The 24,378-nt window shown below is 41.5% G+C and overlaps 1 protein-coding gene across 2 annotated transcripts in view; it reads right to left on the reverse strand.

The window, feature by feature from the left end:
* ADGRA1 (adhesion G protein-coupled receptor A1) overlaps window positions 1–24,378 on the reverse strand; it is an 873,399-nt gene that overhangs the window by 581,107 nt on the left and 267,914 nt on the right. For both annotated transcript variants that reach the window (XM_069753826.1, XM_069753828.1), the window contains exons 10-11: window positions 22,812–22,961; window positions 12,566–12,727 (exon numbers count right to left, since the gene is read on the reverse strand). In XM_069753826.1, the coding sequence (XP_069609927.1) occupies window positions 12,566–12,727; window positions 22,812–22,961 (312 nt within the window). The remainder of the gene's footprint in view (window positions 1–12,565; window positions 12,728–22,811; window positions 22,962–24,378) is intronic.

A 24,378-nucleotide genomic window follows, 5' to 3' on the forward strand; every position in this document is an offset into this window, starting at 1 on the left:
GTATGGGGTGTAGAGAGATGGTGTGTTCCACTCCAAGGTGTTCTCCAGGTTGCCTTTCCTGAGCTTCGATCTTCCGGCTCTCGTTTAGTAGTTGTTGGAAAGTACACTGCATTAGGCCTACAAATTGGGTATGGGGTGTAGAGAGATGGTGTGTTCCACTCCAAGGTGTTCTCCAGGTTGCCTTTCCTGAGCTTCGATCTTCCGGCTCTCGTTTAGTAGTTCTTGGAAACTACACTGCATTAGGCCTACAAATTGGGTATGGGGTGTAGAGAGATGGTGTGTTCCACTCCAAGGTGTTCTCCAGGTTGCCTTTCCTGAGCTTCGATCTTCCGGCTCTCGTTTAGTAGTTCTTGGAAACTACACTGCATTAGGCCTACAAATTGGGTATGGGGTGTAGAGAGATGGTGTGTTCCACTCCAAGGTGTTCTCCAGGTTGCCTTTCCTGAGCTTCGATCTTCCGGTTCTCGTTTAGTTGTTCTTGGAAACTACACTGCATTAGGCCTACAAATTGGGTATGGGGTGTAGAGAGATGGTGTGTTCCACTCCAAGGTGTTCTCCATGTTGCCTTTCCTGAACTTCTATCTTCAGGCTCTCATTAAATTGTGGTTAAACGGAACAACTGCATTTGGCGTACTAGTTGGTTTGGGGCCTACTATCGGTGTCTGCCACTCCTTGCTGTTCTCCTGGTTTCCTGTCCTGAAATTCCGTTTTCAGGCGCTCGTTAAGTAGTTGTTAATGTTAGACTGCATTTGGCCTACTAGTTGGGTTGGGGCCTACTATCGGTGTCTGCCACTCCTTGCTGTTCTCCTCCACTGAACAAAGCTGTGCCGCCTGTTTACTACGGTTGCCAATTTTGAACTGCATTTCGACTACTTACTAATTTGGGCCTACTCTCTGTGTCAGCCTCTCATTCCAGTTGTCCTCCACTGCAATGCCCCCTGGTTATTCCTGTGTTACCAATTTTGAACTGCATTTAGCCAACTTTATTCTTTGGGCCTATATCTGTGTTTCCTCCTCATCCTGCCCATTGCCCAGCCAGTGATAGATGAGTCTGCTGGTACATTGACCCATAACGCAACATTCCCCGTGCACGCTACACAACAACATTGTGACCCTGCTGAAAGTCAGGTTGCTCTTCCCGCATACCATACCACCTTACACGGGGACAAAGAGGAAGGTGCAGATGAAAGTGCAGGTTCCTTCATCAGGTGGGGGGAGGAATACTAGTTGGCGACGTCACTGGCACAGGGCCTCTCATAGTACGCAAAAGTGTTGCTGCCGGTGGGAGGCGCCCCCGCCGTGCAAACACACCGCTGTACTTTGAGGGGCCCTGTGCCAGTGCCAATGCCAACGAGTGGGCCCCCCCCTGCTTGCTCAGGTTCACAGCACTTGCAAAGTTGAAATACTTACCTCTCCCTGCTCCACTGCCGTGACGTGGTCCAGATTTCCTGGGCCCACTAATTACTTGAACCAGCCCTACCCACCACAACTTTAGCCAAATGACCCCCAATTTCAAATGCCTTCCAATTATTATAAGGTAAATTACGCTTGACAAGCTTCATTAAGAAGAATGGATGGTTTTGACATTAAAATGGGCACTCTAGGTGTTTTCCTGGCCCCCACTCACTGCCGACTATGCTGCCCCATTGACTTGCATTGGGTTTCGTGTTTCGGTCGATTCCGACTTTACGTCATAATCGGCCAATTTCACTCGACCCGACTTTTGAGATAGTCGGGTTTCGCGAAACCCGGCTCGACTCTAAAAAGGTCAAGGTCGCTCAACTCTACTTTCTGCTATTATTCATCCTTAGTTGGAGTCCTATTTTATCGCTGGGGTGATTCAAGCAAATGAACCCCCTACTGAGGGGGTATTAAAACTTTAGGTATTACCAATAATCTAGGACATAGGGAATTTAATATTACTTTTTTAAACTTTCACCTCCTCTTGCATTCTATGCATCCAGCATTCCTGAAAACAATAGTTATTTTAATGTTTACCATCTGCCTTTATCCTTTTAAGATCCCTATGGAAATATTCTTCTAATATAGGGTGTAATCTATAAAGTAAATATTAAATATATGAATCATTGGGTGTGTGCAAAAAATGAAAGGTTAATGCAAACCAGAAGGTTATGAAAACTCCAATGGCCAGAAATGAGGAGTCAACACTGGTATTGGATTTTGCGGCTTTCTAAGGGACTAATCAATGTCGGCAGCTCACAGTTCGAGGCATTTCGTTTTAGCAGTGCAGAGATGAAGCTGAAAAAAGAACTGCTAAGCATATCCTCTGCTTGGCTACCTCTGCCCTCTTTTATCATAATCAAAACCATACAGGCAAATGGCTCTCTGTAGTATTATGATGTGAACACACTTTAGAGGCAAGTTACATACCATTATAGCCCAATTACCAGGTTAATTGATAGCAAGCATCAGTTAAACGACTTTGCTGAAAGTTGAGGTCAGCCAAGTTATTGCTGAAGCTGGAAAACATCTATTGTATCATGTGCAGGAAGAATATATTGTATGACATTTAGCTTTCCATGTCCATGAGGATACAGTGGACTCTGGTAGCCCACTAATTGTGATCAGTGTGGGTCCCAGTAGTCGAACCCCTGGTCATCAAACTTTTATTAACTATCATTTTGGGGACAAACTTTCATACTTGCCGTTACCATAAGGTGCCCTGTCAACTACACGAGATACCAGACCTAAGGTTGAGCATTGATGTTGGACAATAAGGTAAGGTTTATGGTTGACATTACAGTTCTTGGTATTTGATGGAGAAATAAAATCATGTGACTCCAATGTATTGTTTACCCTTTATAAATCACTGGTGAGGCCACATCTTGAATATGGGATCCAGTTCTGGACTCCACATTTCAAAAAGGATATTCAGAAGCTAGAGTCTGTTCAAAGACGGGCAACTAGGTTAATACAAGGGATGGAAGGACTTTATTATGATGAGAAGTTGGAAAAGTTGGGCTTGCTTAGATTAGAAAAAATACAGTACAATATACAGTGGATTGCAAAAGTATTCAACCCTCCACACCACCCCATGGCATTTTTTATGTTTTGCTACCTCTTAACATGGAATTTCACTTTTTTTGAGGGTTTGTCTCAATTCGTGTAAATAACATGTCTGTCTACAACTGTGAACATTTGGTTTTCTTTTTATTGTGAAGCAGAGAACAAAATGAAAATAACTTTAAACTACAGTGTGCATAACTATTTGCCTCCCTAAAGTCAGTGCTTTCTAGAGCCTCATGTGGATAAATCTCTATTTCGCATCTTGCAACTGGGATTTTTGACCATTCCTCAGAGCAAACCTGCTCCAGATCCTTCAAGTTAGTTCGTTTCCTCTGGTGAACAGCAATCTTCAAGTCTGACCACAGATTCTCAAATAGATTAAGGTCTGGGGTTTGACTAGCCACTCCACTACATTTACACCTTTCCCCTTGAAAAGGAAAACTAATGGGGTACAAATGACCTGGGAGGTATATATTACCACACACTTGAAAACAGAAACTCATTGTGTAACCCTCACTAACAGGTTATAAACCATAACTTTTATTGAATATTAAAAAATGAATGTATTATAGGTGAAAGATTAAAAAGGATTAGCCCCTAATCTGCTCGCATTGTATATATAGATTAAGGAATTGCTTCTATTTATCACATGATGGCACCATAGGGTGCCATAATTGTTAGGCAGAAAAGGGTACTCAGATAAAGCATAAATTCCCCCTTAAACCACTCTAGTGTTGCTTTAGCAGTATGCTTTGAGTTATTGCCTTGTTGGAAGGTGAACCTCTGTACCACTCTCAAATCACTGGCAGACTCAAACAGGTTTTGCTCAAGAATATCCCTGTACTTCACACAATACATCTTACCCTCGACTCGAACAATTTTCCATGTCCCTGCTGCCGAGAAACATCCCCACAGTATGAAGCTGCCACCACCATGTTTCACTGTGGAGATGGTGTTATTTGGGTGATGGGCTGTGTTGGTTTGGGGCCAGACATAGCTTTTACCTTGGTAAAGAAAAATTTCAACTTTGGTCTCATCTAACCACAGCACCTTCCTTCATATAATTGGGGAGTCTCCCACATGTCGTTTGTCATAAACAAAGCAAGTCTTACAATTGTTGTGTGAAAGTAAAAGCTTATTTTCTGCCCACTCTTCCACAAAAGCCACCTCTATGGAGTGGGCACCACACATACTGACTGGACTTCACAGCTACTGTGTGCTTTTTCAGCTTTCAACTATGGTGTATTTCTTTCTTCCTCACATACAGTACTTCAATGTGACATTATCAGTGCTCCCTACATTACATTCCTTTGGATATAATTCTATCTCTGGCAGAGAATCTAGCATATAGACTATACAGATAGGAGCTATCCATATTGTTTCCTTGTGGAGCATACATATCCACTGATATGTTACTGGTCCCTTTAGATTTATTTCCATAGCCATAATCCTGCTCTGAATAGGACATTAACTTTGTAGATTGCATCGGCAGGATCAATTTCCATTGCTTGTATGGGGAACATACTGTACATACTTACATTATTAGCATTTACTCTTCTTTGTATGTTATAAATTTGCTTTCCCCCTTTGCACAACTATATCTGTGGTGCTATACACTCATGGACTGTACCGCATTACACAAATAATCATTGTGTTTTCACTTTATATCTTGGTCTTGCAGATGTGTTGTCACTTAGGCTACTTTCACACTTCCGTTTTCTGGGGTCCGTCGTGGTGCAGTAAAATGAAGTATCGATGGACGTCATGAAAATAGGTAAAAACGTGTGCGACGGATGCGTGGTACAGAAATTCCGGAAATTAAATGTCCAGGGACGAGAGAGAGAGACAGAGAGAGAGAGACTTGAAATCCTTCTGGGCATGCTCAGAAGGGAAAAACTGGATCTGTTGCTGGATTCCTGAGTGTGACGGTCAGCGACGGATCCTTCGTCCATAGGCTTCCATTGTAGCCAACGACGGGCAGCGCAGGATGCATCGCTGACCGCTTTTCCAACGTGCACAAAAAACGTTACAATGAACGTTTTCTCTGCATGTCGGACCGCTATTTTACGACGGATCCAGTGCACGATGGATGAAACGGATGGCCATCCATAACAATCCTAATACAAGTCTATGGGAAAATGCAGGATCCTGCAAATTTTTTTGCAGGATCCTGCATTCTCAAAAAATCGACGGATTGTGACGGAGCTGAAAAGACGGAAGTGTGAAAGAAGCCTTAAAGTGCTCAGTTACAACACTGTTTTATATCATTATTGTAAATATTTCTGTGATGATGCATGTTCACCTATCTCTTGCAGTGCCACCATTGTACCAACCATGCTTGGAATAAAGTTTCTTTATTTATAAGTACACTGTGATTTTTGACCAATCAGTTTGACTCTTTTTCTTTGGTATTTCTGTCTTTGCAAATGGTCTTCTTTTCATAAGGCTGGCTGGTATACGAGTGATTCACTATTTACAGATATAGTATATGCCCCACCCAAGTTTATTGTCCACCTCTATATGGCATGTACGGCCTATAGTGGTCATATGAACAGATACACCAGTCACTGTTTGGGAATGCTCCAGCTCCTTCAGGGCTTCCTTTGGTCTCTGTGCTGCCTCTCTGATTAATGCTCTCCTTGCCCAGGCTGCGTTTTGGTGGCGACTCTCTCTTGGCAGGTTTATTGTGGTACCATGTTCTTTCCATTTGATGATACTGGATTTGATGGTGCTCCAGGGGATCATCAGAGATTGGGATATTTTTCTATAACCCAGCCCTGACTTGTTCTTCTCAACAACTTTGTCAGTGACTTGTTTGGAGATCTCCTTGGTCTTCATGGAGTTGTTTGGAGATCTCCTCGGTCTTCATGGAGTTGTTTGGAGATCTCCTCGGTCTTCCAGGAGTTGTTTGGAGATGTCTTTGGTCTTCATGACATTGTTTGGAGATCTCCTTGGTCTTCATGGTGTTTGGTTAGTGGTGCCTCTTGCTGTTGAAGCTTCTGTGACCTTTCAGAAAAGGTAAAGTGCATATACTGACAGACCATGTGGCACTTAGATCGCACACAGGGGATGTCCTGTCACTAAGCATGGAATTTATGAAGGTAATTGCTTGCATCAGAAATTTTTAGGGGCTTCATAGCAAAAGAGGTGAATACATATTGTAGCGTTTCACCCGCTACGGGTCTTGGGGATATTTGCTTGGCAGCAGGATAAACACTTCAGGCACGATATCTCACACATATCAGTCCATATGGTTTATTCAAACTCCGCATAAACCACACAGGGTACAGTCCATTTCATTACAGCCATGAAACATTGGTCAGTTCCCGTAGCAGATAGGCTTCTCTGCTGAATATTATAATCCCGTTGTCCGGGGTTACCTCTCAGAAGTTCCACTCCTTACACTGACTTCAGGTCAGTCCCAGGTCCTCAACACAGACCGTCCAGGTCTACGGTCTCCAGGTGCTTCCAGGACAACTCCACTCACAGGAGCCTCCAACACCGACCGTCCGTGCTATATCCAGCACGCAGGCTCTCCAGCCTGGAATGGTCTCTGTGTGCTTCCAGGACGTCCCCATTTGGAACCGTCCATCACACAGGCCATTCTGCAGTGTCCTGCCAGGACACACAGAAGTGTGTCCACCCTGACAGACACTCACTCACTCACTCACTCAATCTCTCTTACCATGTGCTACACACACCTCCTTTACATAGGTGTAACCACACCCAGGTACCTGTCACATGGCCAGTCAGGTGAGTTTGACATCACCACAGGTCCTTAAACACAAAACCATCTTACGTGTTCAGACACGCCTCTTTGGGTGGGTTTGTAGGTGACTGGACCCACCCATCTCTCCAATCACCTGGAAGCCTTTCCAATGTAAACAAACCCCTAAGCAGTAGGTCTGCTTGAGCAAAACATACCCAGGCTTCCATCACAGGGCCACCCACCTCTGCGATACATACCATCCATCATTCACATGACCAGTCGCTATGCTACAATATGCACATATTTTTTTGTCAAAAAAATATCACAGATAAAAGGTACACCCTAACTAACTAACACCAGGTCAGATTACCAATGCACTTAGCAGGATGCAGCAAACCCCCATGATAAAGGCTGGGGCAGCACAGGTGTAAAATACTGATGCCAGCAGCCACCCATAAACCTACCAATTCATGGACTCAGGTGGCGCTTGCACAGGACGTCAGTCACACAGTTACTTCTGAGTATCCTGCTGAGTGCATTGGTAATCTGACCTGGTGTTAGTTAGGCTGTATCTTTTTTCTGTTATGTTTTTTAAAATGTTGTTCTTTGTTAGCGATACTTTTCTCACTTCACTTCACCAATTTAGACCATTTAGTGCTGATGCATCACACACAAATCGAATTACAAACACAGGTTGTAATGTAGCAAAATAGGTAAAAAGCCAAGGGGGTGAATAATACCTTTGCAAGCCACTTACATATATAAATGCATGTGTGGTCAATACAGAGGACTGGCACAAAGAGGACAAAGACAATACTAAGGACAAGGGGGCATTCATTATGTTCGGAGGAAAGGTGATTCCAGCAACTAAATAGGAAATGGTTCTTTACATTTAGAGCAGTCAGACTGTGGAATGCCCGACCACGAGGGGTAGTAATGGCAGACGCTAAGACAGCTTTTATTAGGATTGTGGGTTATATATATATATCTAGCGATACAGAATGTATAACTGGTGGAGAAATATTGGACCTGATGGATCTTAGTCTTTTTTCATTCTTCACTGTATAACTATGTAACTGTGGGCCTGAGATCAGACTTAATAAATACTTTTTGATTAAGCTTGGAAAACATTTTAAGTAGGTTGTTTTATTACGATTTATTTTCATTACTAGGAAAAAAGTCTTTCACTAAACTTTACAACTGGCAATATGCAATTAGCCCTCCGTCAGGCGCACCTCTGGCACTCGCTAGTTCAGGAGCAGTGACAGGCACAGCTTGGAAAACCCATCTACAATATTTAATTATCTCAATTTCAAGATTCTAAAAGTAATCAATGACCTTCATGGGGATGTATTAAAAGACAGTACACAAAATCAGATGCCAACATTTTTTTTAATAACTAAACATTTATTAAAACAAAGTACCAAATTTCTGAACTGCTACCAAATAGTCTCTAGTTTTCATGACGCAACTATTACTAAACGTTAAAATTAGAAAAAAAAAACTTTATGATATTGCACTTAGATGCTACTTGATTACTATTCACTCAGATTCAGAGGTTACATATTCAGCAGAAGAAACACAGAAGCAAGGCTGGCAGGTCATATTTGCATGGGACAGGCAGATCGCGTTGTGACATTTTTTGAATTTTTAATTTGACATCCTTCTGCCACCAGTTTCAACGGTGCAGGTGGTGCATCTACGTCTTTTGGGAGAGGTGGTGATTTTTCTCGTTCATCTTGGTGATAAACTTTTTTTAACTGGACTTGCAGGCTGGAGGGATTCCTCTCGTCTTCAGACTTCTTGTGCGTAGCTCTCCACTCACCAGTTCATTAGCCAATGTTTTCAGGTAAATTTTTCCATGCAGTAGTTCCAGTTGATTGCTGAGGTAAATCACTTGTGAATGGATACCACCCACATTCAACATTGCGAAGAAGATGACCATTGACCAGCGCTTTGTGTTTCGCCTAACACAAGTGGCTTCTTGCTCAACTTGGTTTTATTATCTTTGCACCCAAGCAAGAAAGAAAGTGATCCGCACCGCTAGTTACCACTGTAGCCAAACGTTTTTATAAGGTGTATAACTACGCTGCAGGCATATTACACTTGAGACTTCTGGTGCCCACCAGGAAAGCAACGGCACTGTGAAGAAAGAAGTGGGTGGCACCCACCAGTCGTAAAATTCCATCCTTTACTGAAAACCGGTTAAAACATCTTCAACAGGAGAATGGGAGATTGAGTGTACAAATAGTGATGGCCGTTTCACGCTGTTGCTCTTCTACGTCCTTTCTTCATGCAAGGACTTTTTATCTTTGCCCAAATAATAGTTATTATCTATATCTTGCTCTTCTGTATCAGTCTCCCCACCATCCTACTCTGTTCCTAAATCACTTTTACATTCTTCCACCTCATCTTGAGATGAAATGTCACTCTCTTCCCTTAAATCTTCACTCAGTGTGGGGCGTCCCTCATCATCATTTTTAACAGCAGATTCTCCATTTCTTCAACATGAAGAAGGTTAGATAAATCTTACATTTTATTGGGCATTCTAGTAGAGAATCCGAAGCGAGAGAGAGAGAACACACGTGTTAGCGCACAATGTGCCTGAGAGGCCACCCTCTTTTTTCTAATAAAATCCTACTTATATCCACAAACTTTGCATTATTCATTCATAAAACAAGCTACATAAACAATTCAGATGAATAAAAAGAGAAAATACTAAGCTTCAAATGTGTGACGAGTTCAGGCATATTGAGCCTGACAAGCTACAAAATTCAGATCTGCTCTCCACAAGGTCTGCTGTAACACTGTGAGATCAGGTTTCAAAGAGCATGTAAAGGCAGGAAATAACTGGGAAGGGGGAGATGATATTTTCTGATAATTTGGAGAGGAGAGACAAATGAAACTAATTGAGCTGTGCCTGTCTGATGAGTTGTGCCTGATGAAGGGTTAAGAATGGAGCATTCTACAGATAACGCTTTGTCACTCCTGAAAATGAGTTCCCATTGATCGGCTGCTCGATCAAAGAAAAACAATTCATGATCTTGTGAGAGAAGGTGATCTGCACTCTGGGTTTCATGTCTACAATGAAAATCCAATATGTGGAAACAGTGTGTCTATGTAGTTTATTCTCAATGCGTTTCGCAGTTAACAAGCTTCTTCAGGAGAAGTTTGTTGATTTTAAAACACATTAGGAATAAACCACGCAGACACCTGTTACCCCATATTGGATTTTTAGTGTGGGCACGAAACATGCAGCACAAATCACCCTCTCTTCCACAAATTAATTGAACTCTTAATATAACATTCTACTATATTTTCTGTGTGCTTGGATTTACACACATTTTGGCAGGAGCTGTGGATGAAACGGTCAGTCATCAATTTGTTTTTCCACCTACTGGATGAATACGCTCTTTTGCCCTTTCTTCTAAGGGTTTATCAACCCCACAACCTGTAAGGTAGCCTTGCCGTACACAATAAACAGAAATAGATCAATCAACAGTTGACTGTCGCTAGACTGACCATTTCAATGAAGTAGCAGTGCACATTTTAGTACATTGGCTATACAGCTGTTCAAACTGCTCATAATGTTTAATAATGGACCAATGTATTTACCACCGAATGTTCATTATGGTGAAAATTGTTCATTTTCATCACATTGAGTCTAATGATTAACTCATACCCTAAATTATTGACAGTGATTAGAGTAGGGAAGAAGTTTAACATGTTCACACCCCAAGACACAAAAGCGCACAGAGAGGTAAAAAAATACTCTGTTGTAAAAAAAAGTCACAGTAAATAAGCAAGTGCTAGTCAAAAAATAAAAAAATACAAAAATACAGGGTATTTAGTTAATACGTTTTTTTTGCAAAAAAAGTATGTTAAGCTGCTCCACCAATCGCCAAGGTATACCCATAATAGAGCAGTCCTGTCTAATGTATATAATCCCTACATAAGATAGGACTGCTCTATTATGGGTATACCTTGGCGATTGGTGGAGCAGCTTAACATACTTTTCTTGCAAAAAAACATATTAACCCTCCGTCACATACAATATTCGGACTAACGAGTTCACATACAATGTGCCTGTCAGGCGCCTGCTGGAAAAATACCTATAATATCTAATGTTTGCAATTTCAGTGCTCTAAAAGTGATCAGTGACCTTCATAAGGATGTAATAAAAGAGACTACACATAATCAGTTGCAAAAAAAAACATTTACTTAACATAAAACTAATAACTATAAAATACAAACTTTTCAAAACTCCCGCCAAATAGTCCCCAGTTCGACTCTCTCAAAAAAATGTACAAAGAAAATTTTTGAACACAAACTTAATTTTAAGGTACCTTAAGTACTATTAAAAACAAATTCAATCAGAAGTAGATGCTGAGGTTTCCCCAGAAAAGTCACACTTGCAGAGCAAATAGCAAGAATTACACACCATTTTTGCATGTGTCAGGCAAATTGCTTTATGACATTTGAGACATTCATAATTTGAAAGCCTTCTGGTTCCGCTTTCCGTTTGGCAGGTGGTGCATCTCCTTCTTTTGTGAGGTGGTGCAGATGGTGACTTTTCACCATCATCTTCTGGGCGGAACCTTTTGAGCTGAACTTGAAGGCGAGAGGGGATACCGATTGTTTTCACGCTTCTCCTGTGTAGCTCTCCAAGTACTAGTTCATGGGCCAATTTTTTCAGATACAATCGTCTACGGAGTGGTTCAAGCTTGTTTTCAAGATAAATTACTTGTGAATTTATGCCACCCAAATTCAACATAGCAAAAAATATGACCATTGGCCAGCGTTTGATGTTTCTGCTGACGTTGAAAGTGGAGCACATCTGATCTGCTGTATCCACACCCCCTTTGGTGGCATTGTAAAATGTAATTATCTCCGGTTTTTTTCTGCCCCAGTCCCAGGATCGATGGCAGCATCATCATGAAGTTGCAGCAACAACATCAAGTTGTTTGGATAAATTGTACATTTTCTCTCCATTTCAGCAGATAATCTGAAGCAAGAGAAGGAATATGTTAGGGAACTACTGTATATGCCTGAGCAGCACACTTTCTTTTATAAAATTTCCCTTATTTCTATGAAATATCCTCACATTTTGTGCTATACATTCATAAAACAAGCTAAATAAACTATTGTGATGAATAAAAACATAAAATACCAACCTTACTGAATGTGACGTATTCACATACAATGAGCCTGAGAGATCTGTGCAGCTATATCCTCTCCCCTGAAGCTCTGAAATCCAACTGTGATATCAGGTTTCACAGACCTTCAAGAGACAGGAGACTACCTGGAGGGAGGGGGTTTCCTCACAATCTGGTGAGGAAGGAGAAATGAAAGTAAAAGAGAAGCGCCTGTCAGATCAGTTGTATGTGACGGAGTATTTTTGTATTTTTTCATTTTTTGACTAGCACTTGCTTATTTACTGTGATTTTTTTTTACAACAGAGTATTTTTTGACCTCTCTGCGCTTTTTTGTCTTTGGGTTCTTTGATGGTGTGAGCGGGTTTCTGCAGACTTGTTCGCTGTGCAGGTGGCCCATGTGTTTTTGGTTTTATAAATGTTCACACCCCAGCAATGATTCTACCTGATGAATTATAAAATCTTGGACCCATTGTTATGTCCACCTGGACCCATTGTTATCTAGAGGAGGAACAAATCCAAGGTCCATTTTTATTGGCATAGGGTAATCTAAGGGTAATCGGTTAAGAACCATGTAGATTTCGAGACCGAAATTATGCAAAGTGCAAAAGTAGAAATCCTACATCATGTTTAATTTTATTGTAAAGCTAATTAATATAGTAAATAAGATACTCACCTTTGACAAGACTTGTGTTTTACCATTTAATGAAAGCCCAGAAATCTGTTCCACGCAGTGCACTATTCTGGTACAAGCTTTGGCTTCATTTTGTGCCATCCACAAAACTTGGTCTTTTACTGACATGATGTTACTTGCAATTTCAATAATTATGCCTCCAAGCTGTAAGATGAAAGATTCAGTTTATGTAACGCAATTAGTAATAGAAACCTAGTGAATTATTATTTAGCTGATAATACGATGAAGGTTTGCTAAAATTGCAGTGTAAAATTGCCCTAAATCACAGGGGCTCAGGCCGGATGATAAATTTGGCACATCTTTATACACTGACCTATCATCACCTACTGTTTGGCATACTAGGTTACCATTACTGATGCTCATTCATCTCCATCTGAACGGATTGTCCCTATACTGTATCTGCGCACAGAAATATTTGCATCTCCTACTTTTCACAATTCCTACAAGTCTGTGCCCACAACTTTTTTGGACCATTTAATACTTAATTTTCATATTTCTAAACTTCTGGAGATCTGACCAAGGATTTATTCTACATCTTGTCAACTACTGGTCAATTCTTAGTCATTAAATGCCTGGGCTAAATGGGAGTCAATATAGATTACTTTAAGGGGAGCCTGTCATCTGAGTCAAGTGATCGAATCCACACGAATCAGAGCCTGGTTGCACAATTGCAGACTGGTATTTTTGTATCTGAAACGCTTCGGGGAAAATATATTTAGACTATTGCCTGACAGCAGACTAGACTGGCAATTCTTTCCTCTGCTAGAGGTAATTGACAGGTCTCTCCATCATGTACATAGGGAGAGACCTATCTATAAACTGCTGGGGTGCTGGGAAGAGCCGGCCAAAGACCATAGGCAGGGAGTATTCTGGCTCCACCTCCCAGCTCTTTCCAGATCCTCAAATCTGAAAACTGTTTTTTTGGGGGGGCATCATGACTCAGATGACAAGTTCCCTATAAAGAGATAGTTCAATCAAATAAAATAACTAAAATTTTCATAAAATAATAAGTTACAGATATCCTGCTCTTCCCCTACGTTCCTAGGTTAGGCAACTCCACTTCCTACTTGTGCTTGATGCCGGAGAGTGTTTCTTGTGCTGGTCCACTATCAGTGCTGCGTGCAGGGTGCAGGCTAACTGCTTATTATAATAGCAAAGCCAACCCCCTTCTCTTGCCATAGAGAAGGGGATCAGCTTAGGTATTAAAGTAAGCATTGAGTCAGCCCCCTTCACACTCTACTGATGGTGCACTTTCCGGCATCGCGTGCAAGATGAAAAGTGGAGCTACCAGGACTAAGTCTGATAGTTAAAGGTGGGGGAACCTGTAATAATAGAAGCTTAAAAAGTACTTGACATTTTTATACTCATTTACAAAACTTTTGTTCAACTGGCCAATCCATAGAAATGGGTGTTTTTGATTTTGATTGGGTGTAATTTAAATCCTTGTACAATGTCTGTTGAGAAACAAGAACAAAACCGAGGAAATGGGCCGGAGCATAAGTTGCAATACATTTAACGTATAGCAGCATGTTCACACTGACCATTTAACAAACTAAACTAAGCTAGAAATAAAGAGAACATATACTCTGCTGTAAGTAAATATTAATAGTACATATAAATAACATACTGTACTTGGAAAACACTGTTTTTGATCAAAGAAGTGTAAAAGCCATCCCACTGCGTCAAGGTGTACCCAATCGGGATGATCCTTTTCTAATATTAAAACTTCCCCTTTTTTATGAGCTGGGCATTTCATTTTCATAGCTTTCCATGGGCAGGCGTCTGAAACAGTTGGACCCCGGTCCTGCTCTGCACCATCTATTTTGAGGTCATCTGATACAAGTTTAGGCTTTAATATTAGAGGATTGGACCGTCCCAATTGGGTACACCTTGGCGCTGGTGGGATGGCTTTTATGCTTTTTTGATCAAAAGCATTGTTTACTAAGTCTCCATGTTATTTATATGTACTATTACTTTTTAATTTACTTACTGCTCCGTACAGTATGTGTTCATTTTACTGAGAAACAAGGCATAGCTAAAGCCTCTAACTTATGATAATCTTTTCATAGTCCAGCCCTTCTAGGAAAATAGCCTTGTATCCTAAACATGCATCTAAGGTGTTGTGGAAGGCTACTATTCATACCAACTTTACCATTATTCTGCATAAATTCCTCATTACTTTACTCCCAATGGCAGGACTAGGTTTTTCTTCCTCTTATTTTTTTCAATTCCTTTCTATGTTTTCTTTTTTTTTTGCTGAATGGTGCATACTATTTTCAGAACACCAGCCCCCAGCAATTCTGTAATGCATTTCCATTACAATTTGCATTCAGAAAGCATCATTATTTTAGAAGTAGACATTTTAATAAATGCATGAAGCTTTTATTCATGTTTAATAAAATAGTAAGAATTGTATTAGAAAAAGAGATGTTATATCTAGACGTGGATTTGATATAAAAAAAAAAAAGGGCAAGCTTTGCGAAACAGATAAAAGCAAATCTAGCTGTAAGCAAGGCTGCATCGGTACAGCCACAATAATTAACACATAAATTCCCATGTCTAATAAAACCAGGTCAAAGGAGAGGTTTAATATGTGAAATGTTGCTCCCCTCATATCCATTCATTACCATTGGTTTTCACTGTTGTCTGCTCTTCAATGGAGTGATGAGCTCTGGCTCTAATAGATAGCACTTCTATAAATATTCCAACAAGAACAAGGCGGTGGCCAAGGTTTTTTTGATCAAATCTATTTTACGTGGAGTACAAGTACTGTTGTGCTCAAAAGTTTACATACCCTGGCAGAATTTTAGCTTATTTGGCCTTTTTTCAGAGAATATGAATGATAATACCAAAACTTTTTCTCCACTCATGGTTAGTGGTTAGGTGAAGCCAATTACAGTCAAACTACTGTGTTTTCTCTTTTTAAAACATAATAACAACCCAAAACATCCAAATGACCCTGATCAAAAGTTCACATACCCTGATGATTTTCGCCTGATAAACAAATGGGTTTGAAAGGCTGCTAAAGGTAACATCCTCACCTGTGACCTGTTTGCTTGTAATCAGTGTGTGTGCATAAAAGCTGAGCGAGTTTCTGGGATCCAGACAGACTCATGCATCTTTCATCCAGCCACTGACATTTCTGTATTGTGAGTCATGGGGAAAGCAAAAGAATCATCAACGAATCTACAGGAAAAGGTAGTAGAACTGTATAAAACAGGAAAGGGATACAAAAAGCAGCGTTCAGACTGTGATAAACAAATGGAAAATCAGGGTCTCTGTAAAAACAAAACCACAGTCAGGTAGACCAACAAAAATGTCATCCATAAGTGCCAGGAAAAATGTTTGGGATGCAAAGAAAACCCCAAAAATAACATCAGCTGAAATACAGGACTCTCTGAAAACTAGCAGTGTGGCTGTTTCAAGATGCACAATAAGGAGGCACTTGAAGAAAAAATGGTTGCATTGTCGAGTTGCCAGAAGAAAGCCATTACTGCGCAAATTGCACAAAGTTTCTGGCTTACAATATGCAAAACAGCACAGAGACAAGCCTCAAAACTTCTGGAATAAGGTAATTTGGAGTGTTGAGAAAAAAATTTAACTTTTTGGCCACAACCATAAATGTTACTTTTGGTAGATAGGCCAACAAAGCCTATGATGAAAGGAACACCATTCCTACTGTAAAGCACGGAGGTGGATCACTGATGTTTTAGGGATGTGTAAGCTACAAAGGCACAGGAAACTTGGTCAAAGTTGAAGGAAAGATGAATGCAGCGTGTTATCAGCAAATACTGGAGGCAAATTTCCACTCATCAGCCTGGAAGCTGCACATGGGACGTACTTGGACGTTCCAACATAACAACGATCCAAAACACAAGGCTAAGCCAACCTGTCATTTGCTACAGCAGAACAGAAGGTTCTGGAGTGGCCATCTCAGTCTCCTGACCACAATATTATTGAGCCATTCAGGGTAGATCTCAAGCTTGAGTTCATGTTAGGCAGCCCAGAGAATTTACAGGAACTGGAGGCTTTTTGCCAAGAAGTGTGGGCAGCTTTCCCTTCTTAAAAAATAAAGAAGCTCATCCACAACAGCCACAAAAGACTTCAAGCTGTCATTGATATTAGAGGGGGCAATACACAGTATTAATATAATGTGCTGCTGCAGTGCAGTAACCTCCAACAGGGGGTGCTGGTTAAGGAAAAGAGGTTGTACATACAGCGCAGCAACACTGAACAACAACACAGGTGCCACAGGTAATGAAAGAGAAGTCAGACAAGCCATGGTCATACACAGAGAGGTCAGCGCAGTACACAGGGGGAGTCAGAGGAATAGTTGGGGACAAACAAGAAGTCAGAGCCTACCGGGAATGTGGTAACCAAAACGTGAGATGTAAGACGAAGTCGGGGTACAAGCCAGAGTAGAAAAAGTCAGAACAAGTCATAAATGGGTACAGGCAGTCAGAGGCAAAAGGAACACTAGTACAAGTATACACGTCAGGTGCCCAAGCCATGCAGCATGAACTATAGCTGACACTGGCCCACAGGCTGCAGAGGACTTAAACAGCTCAGCCAGCTTCACATAGAGGCAGAGGGGGATTAACTCCCACATGACCAGTCCAGAGACAAGACAGCTGAATACAAACTCAGGACTGGATCATGACAATTAAGAAATGGAGTATGCAAACTTTTGATCAGGGTCATTTGGATGTTTTGGGTTGTCATTATGATTTAAAAAGAGAAAACACCGTAGTTTGACAATAAATGGCTTCACCCAACCACTAACCATGAGTGGAGTAAGGGTATGTGCACAAGTAGGAAGGTCAACTACGGATTTTTCCGCAGCGGATTTGATAAATCCGCAGGACAAAAACAGTGCATTTTTCCTGCGGATTTGCTGCAGATTTTCCACGATTTTCGTGTCTATTCTACTGCGGTTTTACACCTGTGGTTTTCTATTATGGAGCAGGTGTAAAACCGCTGCGGAATCCGCACAAAGAATTGACATGCTGCGGAAAATAAACCGCTGCGTTATCGCGTGTTTTTTTCCACAGCATGTGCACTGCGGATTGCATTTCCCATAGGTTTACATGGTACTGTAAACGCATGGGAAACCGCTGCGAACCCGCAGCTGCGGAAAGGCTGTGGACCCGCAGCTGCGGAAATGCTGCGGATCCGCAGCAAAATCCGCAGCGTGTGCACATGGCCAAAAAGTTCTGGTGTTATCATTCATATTCTCTGAAAAAAGACCAAGAAAGCAAAAATGTTCTGCTATTGTGCTGCTGCACAGTATCAGTAAGTAACTTTATCTAGCTGAGTGTTTTTCCAAAAGGTTACAAATCCGTCAGAGCTCCTGCTCCTGATGGCTCTCTCTGCTTTACCCATCCTCCACCTTTCTCTGAGGGCTGGTGCAGACAAGCATACATTTAGTCCGAGTGTGATCCAACAAAACATCAAATTGCACTCAGACCAATGTTAATCTATGGGACCATGCACATGTCTATTTTTCTCCTTGGACATAGCCTGTCTGGGGAAAAAGTGTCTGCATGCCCGAGTTTGATCCAATATTCACTTGGCCATGCAAGTCAATGAGTCCGTGGAAAACTTCGGACTGCACTCGAATGACATCTGAGTGCAGTCCGATTTTACTGCACTCAAAGAATGGAGAATTTTTGTTCTCCATCTTTGCCTCATCCAAGAGAATCGAATGACTCTATGCTCACACTCAGAGTATCATTTGCATAATAGACCCAATTTTCTTGTTTGAGAGAATCAACGGTCGTCTGTCCCTGCCCTAAGAGAAACCAGTAGGAAGGGGTTATTGTGGAGATAGGAGACAACAGCTATAGTATTGGAGAGTTCAAAGAAAGAAGGCTACAGAAAAGAAGGAAAATGGATGAAGAGAAAGTAAGTGCAGTATAGAAGCTGTGCTGCTATGGGATCTAGAAATGTCAGCAGTACCTTGGATACTCAAAGACATTCATTGCATCCAGCCTATATTACAGAGAGGTACACTCCCACAATAAAAAAAAACCTGAAGCTTTGACAAGGCTGTAAACTGCATATCATGAGGTCTGATAATGAAGGCAGAAATGAAGAATGCAGACTGAAACTTAGTACAATTTATGGTAATTTCTGCACTTTTTATTTTGGCTTATACTTGACATTGTTGGTCATTTGTGATAATCATCTGTACAGCTAAATATATCAAAGTCTTATATTTCAGTTCTTCACCTCAATTCACTTTCTCTTCCGCTGTCTCCCTTTATATCTTTTATTCCCAACCCATTTCAGAAAGCTGCCCATGGCAGCCTGAAGTTAGAACAACTTACATTAAGCAGCTGTCAAACAGCCAGCAGAGTAATTACTTATAAATGCAATTTATTTAGTAAATTAAATGCCACATTACAAAGCAAGTCTATGTATTGAGCTATTGGGAATATGGAAACTTATGAATAAATATAATATAATATTTAAAACCAAATATAATTTTTTTAATCAAATATATCAATGTGGGGGTGGTAAAAGGGTGTTCGAAGTACCTGGAGACAGCCCTCTAAGCAGATCAGGAAATATAGTTTAACATCTATCACCAGTATAGATGATAACTGTACGATCACTAGGGGTTCAGTTGCTCAAACCCCTGATCCTGAGAGTGGGGACCCAAAGCCCCGTATGAGTGGAGAGGTCAATATGTACAATGAATACCCAAATAGACAATTACTGGAGAAATAATATGTCACACACCTATTGACTTTTTTTTTCCTACCCTGGCAGGAGGAGATGTCAGAAGGGGAAAGGTGCTATGGTGGCAGTGAAGGCCATTCGGCAGACCACCCATGACAGAGGGGTGTAGACCCAAATCTGGGACTGTCCTGTAGTTGAAAACTATGGAAAACTAGAGGAATTCAAAAATAAAATGAATCTACTGTCGGACAACCGCTTTATGCATGGGCAACACACACCGTCCCCCAGCTGATAAGAAGGGATTGAAGAAACCCAACCTAGGCCAAGGAGCTGATCATAATTCCACCTTCACTTTGAATAAGTGAAAAAGGCTTGAAGAATAAAGCAGGGACCTGTTCGGATCAGATGTAACTACATGATGACTGCGTCTTCATATTTCTTCATACAATATAAGGCGGGCGCGGGAACCCGGGGCACTCCAGCTGTTAATAAACAAAAACTCCCAGCATGCATTGCCTACGCTCGTTAGTTTTCCCTGCTGTTTTTGCTCTCACGCTTGCGCCCATTTGCTTTGATTTAATTTGTATTTACAATTGAATGCGATTCGAAGCAGCGTGCCGTCCTCCTAAAAGATCAATAATGTATTATTGATGTGTCTAAGTTTTACTTCTAAGATATTAATATAGCCCATGTAAGTTGATTAGAAAGAAATATAATTATCTATGGCATTTCTTCACGAAAGTTACAAAGATGAGTCAAAATTTGTATGCAAGCATCTGTAAAGTGGTGTGGGGTGGTAGTCGTAGGGAAGTTGAGCATCATCAACTCCCGCCATGTCATAGGAAAATGGGGGACCTGGCTGGATGTGTTACCTCCGCGATACGGCTCTGCACACCGCACGCTGACATTTGACTTGGCAGGCCAGTCAGGACCAGATAAGAGATGAATGAGGGAGACCAAAGTCCAAAAATAAACGTTTCATTACTGAACAACAACTTGATGAGAAGTATATATATCAGATAGCAGGCACATCACTTTATAAATACTTTTTCTGCACAATCCATTGGCAGGAACTTTACCGTTACATGTGGCGATACATTACTTCCAGCAAACCATTATGGGAAGCTCCATCTTCCTCTGTGAGGATCACATGGATCGAGGACTACTCACAGCTACTGTCAACTCCTAGTTGATTTCTGAAGGCCTCACCGGCTGAGGTATGTCAGTACGACTCCTCACTACTACTCTAAAATTCCATTTGATGAGAGCCACACGCTCCTTGCTTTACCACTGCATCCCCAGCTTTCCATAGGATGACTTGTGTCTCCGTATGGCAACTCTCTAGCTTCTTCTCTAATATAGATAATTGCTTGATTAAGACCTGTTTGCCTGAGATAAGGAATCCTTCCTTTAGCTTAAGGTACCGTCACACTGAACGATATCGTTGCTTTTTGTGACGTAGCAACGATATCGTTAGCGAAATCGTTATGCGTGACAGCGACCAATGATTAGGCCCCTGCTGGGAGATCGTTGGTCGCTGGGGAAAGTCCAGCACTTTATTTCGTCGCTGGATCTCCCACTGACATCGCTGGATCGGCGTGTGTGACGCCGATTCAGCAATGTCTTCACTGGTAACCAGGGTAAACATCGGGTTACTAAGCGCAGGGCCACGCTTAGTAACCCAATGTTTACCTTGGTTACCGTTGTAAATGTAAAAAAACAAACACTACATACTTACATTCCCGGTGTCTGGTCATGTCCCTCGCCTTCAGCTTCCCGCACTGACTGGTGAGCGCCGGCCGGCCGTAAAGTACAGCACAGCAGTGACGTCACCGCTGTACTTTACGGCCGGCACTCAGTCAGTGCGGGAAGCTGAAAGCGAGGGACATGACCAGACACCGAGAATGTAAGTATGTAGTGTTTGTTTTTTTACATTTACAACAGTAACCAGGGTAAACATCGGGTTACTAAGCGCGGCCTTGCGCTTAGTAACCCGATGTTTACCCTGGTTACCCGGGGACTTTGGGATCGTTGGTCGCTGGAGAGCTGTCTGTGTGACAGCTCTCCAGCGACCAAACAGCGACGCTGCAGCAATCGACATCGTTGTCGGTATCGCTGCAGCGTCGCTTAGTGTGACGGTACCTTCAGTCTTCCCTAGGCTCCTAGCCTGAGATCTGGAATCCTCCTGCCACTTATTCCTTGCTTTCCTTCAGAACGTACTATCAAATATATGGTAATCTCCCCTCTTCACACACAACACTGTTTCTATGCAAGTCTGTAAGCAGTTATACCACAGGTCTGTTCTCAATGCTTTTTCCTATCTGGCCTCCTTCCAGACTAAAAACATCAGCGCTCAGCCGCCCCCAGAAATGGCACATCCATAATATGACGCGCAGCTCAGTGTCTCTGCTGGCTGCCAGGCTGAACAATGGCATTATGCCAAAGTTCAGCCTGACATCTAGATGTACCAGAGCTACACTGGATTGTCATTTAGTTGGACAGGTGAGGAATATGATTGTTTATTATTTTTCAACCCCTGGGCTTGATGTAAGCCGCCAATACAGAGCTGACATCAACCCCAATACTATTACTCCACTTGCTTTCCCTCTGCTGGTTATTAACATTTCGGGGGACCCAACGCCATTTGTTTCGTTAAGTTATTTAATTATTAGCTAAATACGTGAACATTAAACTACACATGCGTTTTGCAGTATATGCAGTTCCTCCTGCTATCTCTAACCCTGAGAGAAGAGAAGGGGGGAGGAGAGAGAACAAGATACTCTGATCGATTTGTATACGTTTTGCAGTATCACTCAACTATATACAGGACCAATAGACAGTTTACCACAGCAAAATGTTTTTTTTTTTTAATGAAAACCATTAGGATGTTGCTTAACTTTGCATATAAGGTTAAACAAAAAAAACCTAGGTAGCAAAGCATTAAAAAAAAAAGGATGAAAGCACCACCCTTCTATCCAATAAGAGAATTTTGTTTAGGGATCATACTCCTCTGTATGAAAAACGGACGAGTGCAATCTGATAAAAAATCGTATTGCACTCTGGCTAATGTTAGAATTTGTGCTGGAGAGGGGAGAAAGTATCTCAGGGAGGGCAGAGAAAGCAGATAAGGAAGAAAGTACATAGAAAAAACAAGTACAGTGTCAGAGCTGTGCTCATTCATGAAAGCAATTGAAGACGGCAAAAGCCTGGAAATACAAAGACCTCATATCCAGCCTATATTACTGGGAGAGACACTCCCACAGGAGAAAATGCTGAAATTTAATTCAGGCTGCAACTGCATATCATGGGGACTGAAAACTAATGAAGGAATGAAGATTTCAGACTGAAATTAGTAAAGGTAAAAATATTTTTTTCTCATGTCAAAGGTGTCTTTAAATTCAGAGAAACCAAAGACATGTTCGCCTAGATTATGTCTTCATTAACAATAGCCACAAACAACTCTTAGCTCAGTTCTAAGCTTTACTTTTGCAGTCCTTGCACTGGAGATTTAATGGCTTTTTTTTGCAACGAACTTCAAACTTACGTGTTTTATTTGTCCCACATAGGTTATCATCTTTTCCATCATGTCGGCCACTAGCAACACATCCATCTTATCAGTGAAGTCCGAAGCTCCCCTGGTGTAGGCCATTAGTTGTTGAGCATATTCAAGGACGTTGGTGTCATTTACAAGCACCTAGAAGCAGATAATTGCCAAGTATGGCGTTTAATGCGTCAGTAAAGGAAATCCATAATCTGCTTACAAGTACAACCTGTTTGACCTTAAGTAGAAAAATAATCTGCAAAATATAAGTGTCCTCTTGTGTAAGACTTTGTACTATTTAAGCTGTTAAGGATTGTTAATGAAACGGCAAATAAAGCAATAACAGGGGGCTCCAAAGGAATAGATTGGTAGACTTAAACTATTGGTAGGTTAGCCTTTAACAACGCAAAAATGAGGGTGCAATAAAAGGTATCACCCATAACATTCCTTTATTTAGTTATTCAGTCTCTGGATGTATCACCCAGACCCCCGCATATCTCTGGAACCACCAGAGATCCATATGGCGGTATGGTTTCTGTACTTTATGACAACTTGATCTCATTTAATAGATATTTCAATGAATGAACAATCTGCAAATAACATAATTATATTGTATTGCTCCAGAAAAATCACCCAAAAGTGTCGGCCAATAGACGTCTCCCTCGTGTGTCACTTGCTGTCCACTGATTGTCGTCAGGTGTACCTGACAGCACACAGATGGCGAGACGCGTCGCTCGGCTCACGTTCACCTACCTGCCACTGAGAGATTGGCTGAGCATTCGATTTAAGGCACAATGGCAGGCACAATTCATTCCAATATGTGAGAGCAATGGAAGTCCTCACACCTAGGCCGGCTTCACACTCAGCGTATGAAAATACGGTCCGTATATTACGGCCGTAATACGCTGAAATGTCCCGAAAATAGTGGTCAGTAGCTCCTCCGTAGGCAGGGTGTGTCAGCGTTTTTTGCGCACGGCATCTTCCGTATGTAATCCGTATGGCATCCGTACTGCGTGGTTTTCTCGCAGGCTTGCAAAACCAACATACCGCTATAGAAATGATCCATGTGTCCCAAAAAGAAAAAAATATATATACAGTGGGGCAAAAAAGTATTTAGTCAGTCAGCAATAGTGCAAGTTCCACCACTTAAAAAGATGAGAGGCGTCTGTAATTTACATCATAGGTAGACCTCAACTATGGGAGACAAACTGAGAAAACAAAATCCGGAAAATCACATTGTCTGTTTTTTTAACATTTTATTTGCATATTATGGTGGAAAATAAGTATTTGGTCAGAAACAAAATTTCATCTCAATACTTTGTAATATATCCTTTGTTGGCAATGACAGAGGTCAAACGTTTTCTGTAAGTCTTCACAAGGTTGCCACACACTGTTGTTGGTATGTTGGCCCATTCCTCCATGCAGATCTCCTCTAGAGCAGTGATGTTTTTGGCTTTTCGCTTGGCAACACGGACTTTCAACTCCCTCCAAAGGTTTTCTATAGGGTTGAGATCTGGAGACTGGCTAGGCCACTCCAGGACCTTGAAATGCTTCTTACGAAGCCACTCCT

The sequence above is a fragment of the Ranitomeya imitator genome, chromosome 2 (assembly GCF_032444005.1).
Source record: "Ranitomeya imitator isolate aRanImi1 chromosome 2, aRanImi1.pri, whole genome shotgun sequence".
In the NCBI taxonomy this organism is placed as follows: Eukaryota; Metazoa; Chordata; class Amphibia; order Anura; family Dendrobatidae; genus Ranitomeya; species Ranitomeya imitator.